Raw genomic sequence first — 13930 nt, 5'->3', positions numbered from 1 at the left:
CATACTGTATAAGCATGTTCTTTTCTCCCAATGGGGGAGATGTCTCAATCCTTGGAGACAGATAGTGAAGTGAGATAAAGTAACTGTCATTTTACAGGCTGTGTTTGAAAGATGACAGATAGAAACTGAGTGGCTGGCATTTTACCTCTCTCCACCTCTCTCCATTTTATCTCTCTCCAATGTTTGATACATCTCTCCCATAGTACATATAGGAAGAATATATTTTTTCTGTGCCATGAACTACACATTAAGAAATTCTCTTTTTATATAGCACTCTACAGCCTGTAAAAGGACAGTTAGAATGAAGCTGACTAGTTAGTACTTTATCTCTCTCCAATGTGTCTCTAAGCTTTGATAAATCTCTCCCCTATGAACTGTAAAAGTCTTTTTGTCTTGGTGCTCAGCATTAAATCTTACCAAGTGTGTTGACGATGAAAAATCTAATTGTCTGGTCTGCGTTCTGCAGGGATTGAGGCCCCTCATCCCACATTCCACTAAAAACATTTGGTTTAGCTAGACTTGACCTGAGATCCGCAAGATTCTAATTTATTACATGTAACCTTGGCGACACTCCATATTGTATCTGGCAGACATTGCAAAAGCAGCCATAAGTGTTGTTATTTTTCTAGTGCAGATGACAAATGTCTGGTCGCCGGGCATTACACATTATTGTGTGCCAATTTTAATGTTTCACAGTGTACATTGTAAATGTATAAGCTGATTTAATAATGCTTTATATTTTTATTTAAATGGAAAATAAAACAACCTTGGTAACAGGATGAAACTTACTTTTCTGTTGCCGTGACAGCTGTGTCTTGCAGTCGCTTAAGATGACTGTGTAACTGTTACTGTCCTCTGTGCAGTATATAAGCATATATATATTTTCTTACAGATACAAACAGTTTCTAAGAAAGTGCCAGCCCCACCGTCACCTCTGGATCTTATAAGACCTCTCAATGGTAGCATCATGTACACCAATGTGTCGCAGGCTAATTCCTCTGCGGCTGAAGTGCCTGTGGACGCAGGACCTGTCATGGTGACACAGAAGAAACTGGAGTTTAAGGGGGGAATGAATGTTCTCGGTAAGGACCTGCTTTGTATACCTACTGCATAAGCAAACGCAGGGGGGGGGGGGTTTCCGGTTGCCCGGAAACCCCCCTCCTCTTGGCAAGTGGCTCAAATTATGACAACAATAGCAATAGTATATAATACATTTTCTACAGCTGCCACTACATCCTGCAGTGTAAAGGCCCCCATCCACTAGTCCGATTTGGGCAGTTTTCTTCAGATTTCGACACATCTGACCGTCATATCTGAAGAAAAGTGTCACATCGGATGGCTCTTCCGATCCGATGTGCACTCCCGTGTCAGATATATCTGAACTACAGATCTCTGAAGCTGCCCCAACTATTTATCTGAATCTGAAGAAAACAGGTGCACATCGGAGTGTTTTTTTTACTTCAGATGTATCTGATCAGATTCATCTGAAGCGTCACTTGACTGGCATCTCCCTAGCCACTCCCACCCACCAAGAGGGGGAACAGCGGCAGCAGCAGCAGCATCACATCAATCGCATGTAGCATGTGTGCATCAGATATATCTGATGCGATCTGGCACATGATATATCGCATCAGATATATCTGAAGTGAATGTAATTAAAATTAAAGCCAGGGTCTGATCCAATTCCCGGGACGCTCCCGGGAGAGTTCAAGAGAAATCTGATGCTATCTGCAGTTCAGACAAGTCTGAGTAGTGGATGGCCACCTTAAGAGATAGAGCAGAGCTGCTGCACATGCCCAGTGGTAGCAGCTTCTACCAAGTTTGGTGTGTGTGTGTGTGTGTGTGTGTGTGTGTGTGTGTGTGTGTGTGTGTGTGTGTGTGTGTGTGTGTCTGACTCCTCAATCAGTTTACTGGACCAGAGAGTAGCTGCAAGGAAGAAGCCTTACCATGAGGTAGGAGAATTTGTGCTTAGAATGTGCAGTTCTGTTTCCTACTGGTTCTATTATGTTTGTGTATTTATTTATTTATTTATTATGGAATGTTTAACCTTTTACTGACCACTTAACTTATCTTAATTATATTATTTATATATGTTTGTTACAGCCTATACTATAGACAATGTATAGTGTTAAATATTAATACTGTATTCCATACAGTATCCAGTGCATAAAAAGACCAATATTTAAATTAAAGTCCAGGGTCGTTACTAGGTTTTTCTGCCGCTCTCCCAGACTCCCGGAGATTGTGGACTGCATTTGGAAACCCCCCTCTAGAAATCCTGCATTTGCCACTGTACTGACATATCAGTGACAGGTGCCGAAAAATGTCTTAGACAACCTGTGTTTCTCCAAATGTGGTTGGACTACAGTGAAAGTAATCACTGGGGTGGTTCCAGTATGAATGGTCGACCATGTTAAGGTAGACAGTCATTAGGTCGACCACTATTGGTTGACATTGACATGGTCGACACGACACATGAAAAGGTTGACATGGCTTTTTTAACTGTTTTTGGTGTACTCTTTTCCGTAACATGACCAGGAACCCCAATTAGTGTACCGCGTCCCCTTGCATGGCTCGCTTCGCTCGCATGCTGTGGGCAAGGTTACTATTCCCAATCGTAGTCCTCGTGGATGGTAAAGTATGAAAAATTTAAAAGTCTAAAAAAAACGGGAAAAAAACCATGTCGACCTTTTCATGTGTTGACCTGTCATGTGTCAACCATGTGTCCATGTCGACCATGTCAATGTCGACCAATAGTGGTCGACCTAATAACTGTCTACCTTAACATGGTCGACCATTCATACTGGAACCACCCCAGTGATTACCATTCAAACAGATACCCACTGGGGTTAGGGTTAGGCATTTACAGCAGTTTACAGCATCCGATGACCGGGTCACAGTGAAGAAAGCCGACAATCACATGACCGGAGCCAGAGGAGCCAATCAGAGCACTGATCACCGGGTAAGTATGCGGGAAAGGGGAGGGGGGAGTAGGGTTGCCTAGCAGCAGAAACGCTAAAGCTGCAGAGTGGCATCGCAGGGACAGAACTTTCTCGTAAGTTCTGTCCCTGCATGTGATAATTGATGCATCCATGCAGGGACGGACTGGGGTCCGAATTCGGCCCTTGAATGTAGGCACATGCACATGCCAGGGGCGCGCGCACCGTTTACGGCGGTGCACAGTCACTAAAGTCGGGGGCGTGCCGCAAGTCAGGGGGGCGTGGACTCGCAGCATGCCCCTGTTTCCATGGAGATGGGTGGGGGCGCGCGACCAGCACACGGGGGTGACGTGTCGCGAGTCATGGGGGCATGGACTCTCGGCACGCCTCCAATTCTATGGCGGGGGAGCGGCCAGACCAGAGAACCGGAGGTTGCACTGCGCATGGACTTCCCGGCTGTCTGCCTGACAGGACTGGCCCACAAACTCATCGGCCCTTTTGGCATTTGCCAGAAGTGCCAGATGGGCAGTACGGCCCTGTATCCATGTAATCAATTATTGCATTGCGGGTTGGGGTATACTTGCCTACTCTACCGGATTCTGCGGGAGATACCCGGTTTCTCGTGGGTGCGGCGGGTGGGAGTCCGGAGCCACTGCGGGTGGGGGAAGGGCAGTTGCAGGGGTGCCGCGGGTGGGGGAGGGGGTCCGGAGCCACCGCGGGTAGTCAAGGGGGGGTGGAGGTGCCGTGGATGGGGCCCAGAGGTACTGTGAGTGGGGGAGGAGGTAATGCTTCTCCTGCTTCTCCTCCTGTCAGCAGCTAATCTGCTGTCCTCCCTTTGGCAGTGGCTCTCCTGGAGACTCGCACAGCAGCCAAGCAGCCAGTCATTATTGTTAGTACCGGTGTCCCAACGCGCCGCATTACAGGGAAGAAGATACACTCAATAAACTACAGCTCCCAGCAGGCCTTAGCGCCGGAATGCTTCGGCGCTAATGGCTGCTGGGAGCTGTATTTTATTTAGTGCGTCTACTTCCCTGTAATGCGGTGCGTTGGGACACTGGCACTAACAATAGTGACTGGCTGGCAGAACTGACTGACTCACTGAATCAATGTAAAAGGTGAGAGTGCTGTGCAGTGTCAGTGACACTGCACACCCACTGCACTGCACAGCACTTTTACATTGGTTCAGCATCCAGACATTACCCTCCGTGAGACCACTCTGTCCGTTACATTAGCCATCTCGAGGCTTCCAGGGCGGCAGCCCAGGTGCTGTGTTGCAGAGTCAGGTCCTCTGGAGATCTGGGCGCGGCTGTGGCGGAGAGGCACTTCTGTGACATCACGCGCAGAGGAGGCTCCGGGCTGAGAGAGTATGCGGCGCAGGGAGGGCTATGAAAGCCTTCCGCTGCGCCACTTTCATACACATCTATGCCGGTGGCCCCAACAGCTTTTGTTCCACCTGCACCGCGGCTAAGGAGTGGGGATTGTTGATGCCGGAGGGTGCTGGCGGACTTGCAGTAGGACATAGGACACTGCAGTGAAAGGATGTTTTTTCCCTATCTACAGCGCAGAGGCTTGCTGCAGATGCAGTGGCATACCCTCCAGCTGTACCTTTTTGGCAGGTACAGTACCTTTTTTTATGGTCTGTACCGATTTTTGGCTCACCAAACTTCCATTGAAAGTATAGGAAAAGAGGCGTGGACACATTTTACCCGATTTTTATGTGTAAATTGTTGGAGGGTATGTTGCTGCAGATGCAGTGGGGCCTATTTTGGGGTGTGGACCTGGAGCTGCAGCTCCATCAGCCCCACTGTTAATCCTGCTCTGGGAACACACAGCAGCCAAAGAGCAGAGCCTCCCATTGGATATAGCCTGTGTGGGAGGGCGTTTCTCACCCAATCAGATGTGGACTGGGTGTGATAGACCTGCTGCTAACCCAATGATTGCTTCTAGCAACGCCCAGCGTTAGACACACAGGCACAGAGTCACAGATCTGGGCTGTTATATACAAGATTCATGAAGGTGCTCTCAACACACAAACACATAGTTTGCTTCAGTGCGACATCTGGTGGTAGTGGAGAGTACTGCATATTAAACAATTTAATGAAAATAAGATTACCTGTAGCTTGCCGAAACTTTGACAATGCAATCTGTTACTGGCCGGAAAGTACTAACCTTGCGGTGTACCTCCCGCCACACATCGCATCGATACTAATTGCATATGTACTAACATATGCGATTAATATTGCGAAGGACAGCTCTTCGGGATGCGCTCTGGTCCATGGACTTCAGAGTTCATGACCTGGAAATCTTTGCATGCACAGAAGGATGCGGTGGCTGTGGAGCATGCTGGGAGGGATCTGATTGGCGTTTGGGCTTTAGTACATTTTGGAAATGCGGTAAAACCCCTGAAAACAGGATTTTTACGCATTTCTTCTAATTAGTAATCTCACCCACTGTGAGGCGCCACAGGATGTTAGAGTGATGGAAGAGTCCAATGCCAGGTGTCACGTCAACACGTCCTACATTCGTATGGATAGATACATAGAAACATTTATGGAGAAAAGAAGGTATGTGTAAGGGTATCAGGCCCAGATTTATCAAGACTTGGAGAGTGATAACTACCACGGTGATAAAGTACCAACCAACCAGCTCCTAACTGCCATGTCACAGGCTGTGTTTTAAAAATGACAGTTAGGAGCTGATTGGCTGATACTTTATCACCATGTAATTTATCACTCTCCAAGGCTTGATAAATCTGGGCCTTAATCTTTTGGCTACATCCCCATTCTGTTTGCTCTTGCCCATACTTTGGGTACAGGATTACATTGAATGTATTCTCACCCGTGATTCACCACTGTGTGCTCCTGCTACTATAGCTTCAGCATTTTGCCCTACCCTTGCCCCGATTATTTGTCCTATCCATTTTGTGGTGTGTTGTTAACGTCTGGTACTCTTGCCAATGTCTCCCATTGTGTATTGTATTTCCGCACTAGATCATGTTAAAAAAGTTGAAAAACAATTTCTAAATATCCAACAGCTCAGCTGTTATTGCAATCAGTCATAAACAGCATTTAGTTGGTGATGTCCCAGGGAAGTAGGGGTATATGTACACGGTCAAGTCATGTTATTACGGCCACCAGCGAATAGCCAAAGTAACCACCGTGTGTTGCACAGACAGCAGCTAGACGGGCTGAACTGTCATGTTAGACACACGTCTGGTAGCCAGAGCCGGATTAAGGGGGGGGTCCCGGGGATACGTACCCCGGGCCCCCCTTTCCAAAAGGGCCCCCTGCCACACCACAGATCGGATCTTTCTTCAATCCGATCTGCGGTGCAGCGCTCACGAGCCCCGGCTCCCCGCTGCCCTGTCCCTCCTCCTCCTTCAGTACAGCGTGCGGCCAATGACTACTTATCTCCTCCCGTTTGCGTCATTCCGCGAAGCCCCGCCCCCCGAGCAGGAGCGCTCGGGGGGAGAGAGAGGGAGGAGAGGAGATAAGCATCGAAGGAGGAGGCGGCCGGCGCGAGGGACGTGAGTCGGCGGGACCCGAAGAGCAGGAAGATGTAAGTATTTTTTTTTCTCTCTTTCTCTCTCTCTCTTCCTCCCTTCCTCCCCCCCACTTGACACCTGCCTGCCGCACTATGTAAAATGGGGATACCTGCCGCACTGTGTAAAATGGGGATACCTGCCGCACTGTGTAAAATGGGGATACCTGCCGCACTGTGTAAAATGGGGATACCTGCCGCACTGTGTAAAATGGGGATACCTGCCGCACTGTGTAAAATGGGGATACCTGCTGCACTGTGTAAAATGGGGGCATCTGCCGCACTGTGTAAAATGGGGATACCTTCCGCACTGTGTAAAATGGGGATACCTGCCGCACTGTGTAAAATGGGGATACCTGCCGCACTGTGTAAAATGGGGACACCTACCTGCGTACTGTGTAAAATGGGGACACCTGCCGCACTGTGTAAAATGGGGACACCTGCCGCACTGTGTAAAATGGGGACACCTGCCTGCGTACTGTGTAAAATGGGGGCACCTGCCGCACTGTGTAAAATGGGGACACCTGCCGCACTGTGTAAAATGGGGACACCTGCCGCACTGTGTAAAATGGGGACACCTGCCGTACTGTGCAAAAAATGGGGACACCTGCCTGCGTACTGTGTAAAATGGGGACACCTGCCTGCGTACTGTGTAAAATGGGGACACCTGCCGTACTGTGTAAAATGGGGACACCTGCCTGCGTACTGTGTAAAATGGGGACACCTGCCTGCGTACTGTGTAAAATGGGGACACCTGCCTGCGTACTGTGTAAAATGGGGATATCTGCCTGCGTACTGTGTAAAATGGGGATATCTGCCTACCGTACTGTGTAAAATGGGAACACCTGCCTGCGTACTGTGTAACATGGGGACACTTGCCTGGTGTAATGTGTAAAAAGGGGACTTTTTTATTTTTATTTTTCCCCCCTGTGGTGGGTGTGATGATATCAGACGAGACCACGCCCACTTTAATGAGACCACGCCCATTTTAATCAGGCCACACACCCTTGTCGCGAGCGCGCGCGAAAGCTTTTTCTTTTTCTGGCTATATGGGGGGGGGGGGGCACGCAAATTTTTTTTATAGCAAGGGGGGGGGGGGCGCATTTTGAAATCTCGCACTGGGAGCCAAATTGTCTAGAAACAGCCCTGCGTGCGGCGCACTAATGACGGAGCCGCAGGTTTGCTGAGCCGGACAGCAATTGGACAACTGAGCCGTCGCTCAGCTGCGCTGACTACAGCTCTAAGAAGAGTGCTCTAACAGCTGTAGTCAGGGCAGCTGAGCGACGGCTCAGCTGTCCAATTGCTGTCCGGCTCAGCAAGCCTGCGGCTCAGTCATTGGCGTGCCGCACGCTGAACTGAAGGAGGAGGGATTCTTAGATAAATTATTTATATATATATATATATATATATATATATATATATAAATCCCTCCTCCTTCAGTGGACTAAAAAACTAATAAAAAAATAAATAAATAAATAATTAAAAAAAAAAAAATATATATATATATATATATATATATTATTTTTTTTATTAGTTTTTTAGTCCATGGGGGCCCCCTGCAATTTAGTACCCCAGGCCTCCCGGGGCCTTAATCCGGCTCTGCTGGTAGCCCGGCTAGCCCCCAGGTTCACGTTGATGGTTAGCTGCTCCACTCTAGCGCGTCAGCCGGCCCTCACACTCCTTTGTAACCGACGTTCACCTCTCACATCAATGGCACCCGTGCGCCACAGTTTCCACGTCGGTTATTCGCAGAGGTGCCATTTGTCCAGTCACGATGAACCTTCATCGCAGCAGCACGCGAACAGTTCACAAACTGCGGTGTCAGAAATACTGCACTCTTGGTCCGAAAGCTGATAATCATCCCTTTCTGCAACTCGGATAAATCGCCTTTTACACATGACAGCAACGAATGACATGTGTGCAGACGGCCTATCACACACCTTATATACCCACCAAGCCAGCGCACGACACGTGATGTACTTCATCGGCTACACACTGCTGACGTCACATGCAGGAGGTGGTCATAATTATGTGACTCAACCGTGTATATACTTTTTCTATTACTGCCTACGTTAGACAAGGTAATGTGAGGACTACTGGGTGCGTCTTCCCAACAGAACTAAGGGCCTAATTCAGATCCGATCGTAGATGTGCTAAATTTAACCCCGCCTCCAGGCACTGTGAGCTCAGTTTCGAGTTGGTGCCTGCGGAAGCATGTCACTTAACAGGGGGCTGCACTGGGGAGCCCTGAAAAAACTTTTAGAAGACTTCAAGGGCGGCAGCACTTACATGTCAGGGTGATATTCTGTGCTGCGGCTCCATCACCTCCCCAGCGGTGTCACATATAACAATGCACGGTCTGAGACCGGATATATATATATCAGAATACTCGTACAGTATATTCTGGCACAAGTACACTTGTTCTTAACTAATGCTGTCTTAATATTGACATATAGAATACTTAAGTGCTTGTAAAACCACGGCGCTGAATACCAGCAGTAGATGGCGCCTGGAACTGGGGAGGGGCTACAGGTCAAGCGCCTTCTCCCCTATGCTGGTCCTCACCAACTGGTACTATGGAGAGTCTTAATAAAGAGGATATTTATATATCTGACCTGTACTCCTATGCCCTGTGTGGAGTCCCTGCTCTGTTACAGTGTCCACACCAGCGTCGCAGTCCGTCTCCCTAAACTGTGATCGGAACGCACTCTAGAGGCGGGTCCCGTCTGAGGGACCCTCTTACCTCCTCCCTTCAGTAGCAGCCACGCGAACCAGGAGAGCGCCTGGGACCGTGTGCCTAGAGCCGGAGCGTCTCCGCAGCAAGTACTCGGCAACAGAGCCAGCGGGAGTATGCGACGCCGCTGGGAAGGTGACGGAGCCGCAGCACAGAATGTCCCCCTGACATGTAAGTGCTGCCGCTCTTGAAGTCTTCTAAAAGCTTTTTCAGGGCTGCCCAGTGCAGCCCCCCCTGTTAAGTGACATGCTTCTGCAGGCACCAACTCGAAACTGAGCTCACAGTGCCTGGAGGCGGGATTATAGAGGAGGCCCCAATGCATCCTGGGACAGCTAAAGCTTTAACCTGTTGGTGCCTGGATCAAGATCCATCTCTACACCCTGATGTATTCCCTGTGGAACACAGTGTACCCCGCTGCAGAAATGACATTTTCAGAGTTTTGCTTGCATATTGGGTTTCAGCACTTCCGGTCCACATTTTTGTGTTACTAAATAAGGGGCCCATTTATCAAGCCTTGGAGACTGATAAATAGCACGGTGATAAAGTACCAACCAACCAGCTCCTGACTGCCACGTTACAGGCTGTGTTTGAAAAATGACAGTTAGGAGCTGATTGTTTGATACTTTATCACCATGTAATTTATCACTCTCCAAGGCTTGATAAATCTAGTCAATATATGTATGTTATACCGGAGTTTATCTGTAACGATGGTAGTATAGAATGTTATGCCACTGGTGGAATCACTACAGCATATAACAGAAAAAGATTCCCTTCACCTACATTCATCCTGCACGGTTGGGCTGTACAAGAATGCGGAGTAAGGATATTATTATATGACCGCTGTGTCTCATCCTATACTTAGGCCTCATTGGTTTCTTCATCGCGTTTGGAATTTCTATGGGGAAGATGGGAGACCAGGCTAAGCTAATGGCTGATTTCTTTAATATCCTGAACGAGATCATTATGCGGCTGGTCAGCATGATTATGTGGTAAGAGATGTGTAAGTCTGCCTGTGTTTGTTTGGCTTGTGGTTTATTAGGCAAGTAAGATATGCACAGCAGGAATTATGTATGGAGTGCAGAGGAATGGCTTATGGAATCTTAACCTTTAATTATTGCGTGTGGTTTAGCAGACTTACAGTGTCCAGCGGGCGACATTGTTTCATTTACTGCCATGCCCTTCATTACATTTACACTACTCACCACCGTGATACTATATTGTGTAAGTGACCTAAACTGAAATTGTCTTGTGTAACATTCAGGAGGTCCACAGACAAGCAGCACAGTCCTATAACCTGCATCTGACACAGCTACCACCACCCAGGCTGGTCACAGATCAGGGCCACAGTGTGACCGCAGCTACCACCACCCAGGCTGGTCACAGATCAGGGCCACAGTGTGACCGCAGCTACCACCACCCAGGCTGGTCACAGATCAGGGCCACAGTGTGACTGCAGCTACCACCACCCAGGCTGGTCACAGATCAGGGCCACAGTGTGACTGCAGCTACCACCACCCAGGCTGGTCACAGATCAGGGTCACAGTGTGACTGCAGCTACCACCACCCAGGCTGGTCACAGATCAGGGCCACAGTGTGACTGCAGCTACCACCACCCAGGCTGGTCACAGATCAGGGCCACAGTGTGACTGCAGCTACCCCCACCCAGGCTGGTCACATTTCAGGGCCACAGTGTGACCGCAGCTACCACCACCCAGGCTGGTCACAGATCAGGGCCACAGTGTGACCGCAGCTACCACCACCCAGGCTGGTCACAGATCAGGGCCACAGTGTGACTGCAGCTACCACCACCCAGGCTGGTCACAGATCAGGGTCACAGTGTGACTGCAGCTACCACCACCCAGGCTGGTCACAGATCAGGGCCACAGTGTGACTGCAGCTACCACCACCCAGGCTGGTCACATATCAGGGCCACAGTGTGACCGCAGCTACCACCACCCAGGCTGGTCACATATCAGGGCCACAGTATGACCGCAGCTACCACCACCCAGGCTGGTCACATATCAGGGTCACAGTGTGACTGCAGCTACCACCACCCAGGCTGGTCACATATCAGGGCCACAGTGTGACCGCAGCTACCACCACCCAGGCTGGTCACATATCAGGGCCACAGTATGACCGCAGCTACCACCACCCAGGCTGGTCACATATCAGGGTCACAGTGTGACTGCAGCTACCACCACCCAGGCTGGTCACAGATCAGGGTCACAGTGTGACTGCAGCTACCACCAATGAATGTCAGGGAGAATTCCTTAAATAGCAGCAATCTCCCTGACTCCCTTAAGTGTCTATCAATCTACTTGAGTACCACAAACCGAGGCTCCCACACTCTCCTCTAGGGATCAGTAACTTGGTGGAGCAGGATCATGGCTGGTTTGTTTCCATGGAAGCTACTCCAAGATTAGCCGTCCTGCAATTCCAAGTGGGTGGTCCAGACACAACCCTGGCCCTCATTCCGAGTTGTTCGCTCGCTAGCAGATTTTAGCAGCATTGCACACGCTAGGCCGCCGCCCTCTGGGAGTGTATCTTAGCTTAGCAGAATAGCGAACGAAAGATTAGCAGAATTGCGAATAGAAAATTCTTAGCAGTTTCTGAGTAGCTCGAGACTTACTCCTACACTGCGATCACCTCAGCCCATTTCGTTCCTGGTTTGACGTCACAAACACGCCCTGCATTCGGCCAGCCACTCCCCTGTTTCTCCAGACACTCCTGCGTTTTATCCTGGCACGCCTGCGTTTTTCCGCACACTCCCAGAAAACGGTCAGTTTCCGGCCAGAAACACCCACTTCCTGTCAATCACACTCCGATCACTTCAACGATGAAAATTCTTTGTTCGGACGTAAGTAAATCTACTAAGTTTTCTGCTAAAATACTTAGCGCATACGCACTGCGTACCATGCGCATGCGCATTTTTGCCTTAATCGCTCCATTGCGAAAATCAGCAACGAGCGAACAACTCGGAATGACCCCCCCTGTCCCCCCATTTTCAAAGAGGCCCTGTTGTTTGCATGTTCTCTATTATGGTTGGCCAATTCCCTCTGTGCTGGCTGGCCACACCCCCACTGATGGCAGGCCACATCCCTTAAGCTTCTTGGGCCCCAAACACTGCATTTCCTGGTGGGCCCTTCATACCCCAGTCCAATACTGGCTGCACACAAGTCAATTCTTTTACATGCCTCTCAGACGTAACAGCACACGAACTGGCAACAGCATGCAAATGCTTCCACTGTCTCTGGTCATTAGACCACTGAGATCTATGGGTACTATGTACTGTAAGGTACTAAGCCTTGGAGAGAGACGGTGTGTGTATAGAGTCTAATACGTGGACCATGAATTACAGACACAGTAATAAATACCCTGTTTTATTGCAACAGAGACAGCCTGCATCCTACTGTTGTGCACCATTTGACTAACGTCTGTAATGTACTTTATATTGTACTTTATATTGTATTTCTATTTTACGGTTCTGTCTAGGTACTCCCCATTCGGGATTGCCTCTCTGATCTGTGGGAAGATTGCGGCTATCAAAGACCTGGAGACTGTGGCACGGCAGTTGGGAATGTACATGGTCACTGTGATTGTGGGCCTGGTCATCCACGGGGGCATGGTCCTGCCCCTCATATTCTTCTCTATCACCAGGAAAAACCCTTTTGCTTTCTACGGAGGCATATTCCAGGCGTGGATCACTGCACTCGGGACAGCATCTAGGTAATTCCCTGTGTATATAAAACCAATCAGCAACACTAGAGATACAGTATATTTAATTCATTTTATATAATCCCCAGTGTAAAAGGAAAGATGTAGGCAAATAAAATTTTGCTCTTTAATAGAATTCCTAATATTTATTTGCTTATCTATATACCGTATATACTCGAGTATAAGCCGACTTTTTCAGCACTTTTTTTTGTGCTGAAAAAGCCACTTCGGCTTATACTCGAGTCAGTATTTAGGAGGGACACGGAGGGCACAGCGCGCGGCTCTCCTGTGTCCCTCCTGCGTCTCCGGCGGCAGCGGCGTGTGTGTGTTAAAGGAAGTGCACGAACCGGCACTTCCTTTAACACACACATGCCGCTGCCGCCGGAGACGCAGGAGGGACACAGGAGAGCCACGCGCTGTGCCCTCCGTGTCCTTCCTTCAGAAGACAGCACGGGAGCGACGGAGGGTAAGTAACTGGGTTGGCACTGTGGGGCTTATCTGGCACTGTGAGGCATATCTGGCACATCTGGCACTGTGGGGCATATCTGGCAGCATGAGGGCATTATCTGGCACATCTGGCACTGTGGGGCATCTCTGGAAGCATGAGGGCATATCTGGCACTGTGGGGCATATCTGGCAGCATGAGGGCATATCTGGCACATCTGGCACTGTGGGGCATCTCTGGAAGCATGAGGGCATATCTGGCACTGTGGGGCATATCTGGCAGCATGAGGGCATATCTGGCACATCTGGCACTGTGGGGCATCTCAAGAAGCATGAGGGCATATCTGGTACTGTGGGGCATATCTGGCACATCTGGCATTGTGGGACATATCTGGCAGCATGAGGGCATATCTGGCACATCTGGCATTGTGGGGCATATCTGGCAGCATGAGGGCATATCTAGCACTGTGGGGCATATCTGGCACATCTGGCATTGTGGGGCATATCTGGCAGCATGAGGGCATATCTGGCACTATGAGGGCATATCTGGCACTATGAG

At 49.3% G+C, this 13930-nt stretch overlaps 1 protein-coding gene across 1 annotated transcript in view; it reads left to right on the top strand.

Annotated features, from left to right (window-relative positions):
* The window catches only part of LOC134966018 (excitatory amino acid transporter 2-like), a 148278-nt gene that overhangs the window by 62236 nt on the left and 72112 nt on the right, over nt 1-13930 (top strand). The window contains exons 4-6 of the mRNA XM_063942468.1: nt 893-1082; nt 10076-10202; nt 12706-12939. Coding sequence (XP_063798538.1) covers nt 893-1082; nt 10076-10202; nt 12706-12939 — 551 coding nt within the window. The remainder of the gene's footprint in view (nt 1-892; nt 1083-10075; nt 10203-12705; nt 12940-13930) is intronic.

This window comes from Pseudophryne corroboree, chromosome 10, assembly GCF_028390025.1.
Source record: "Pseudophryne corroboree isolate aPseCor3 chromosome 10, aPseCor3.hap2, whole genome shotgun sequence".
Classification (NCBI taxonomy): domain Eukaryota; kingdom Metazoa; phylum Chordata; class Amphibia; order Anura; family Myobatrachidae; genus Pseudophryne; species Pseudophryne corroboree.
Note: the sequence above shows the minus strand (reverse complement) of the source record. Positions and strands in the feature narration are given on the sequence as shown.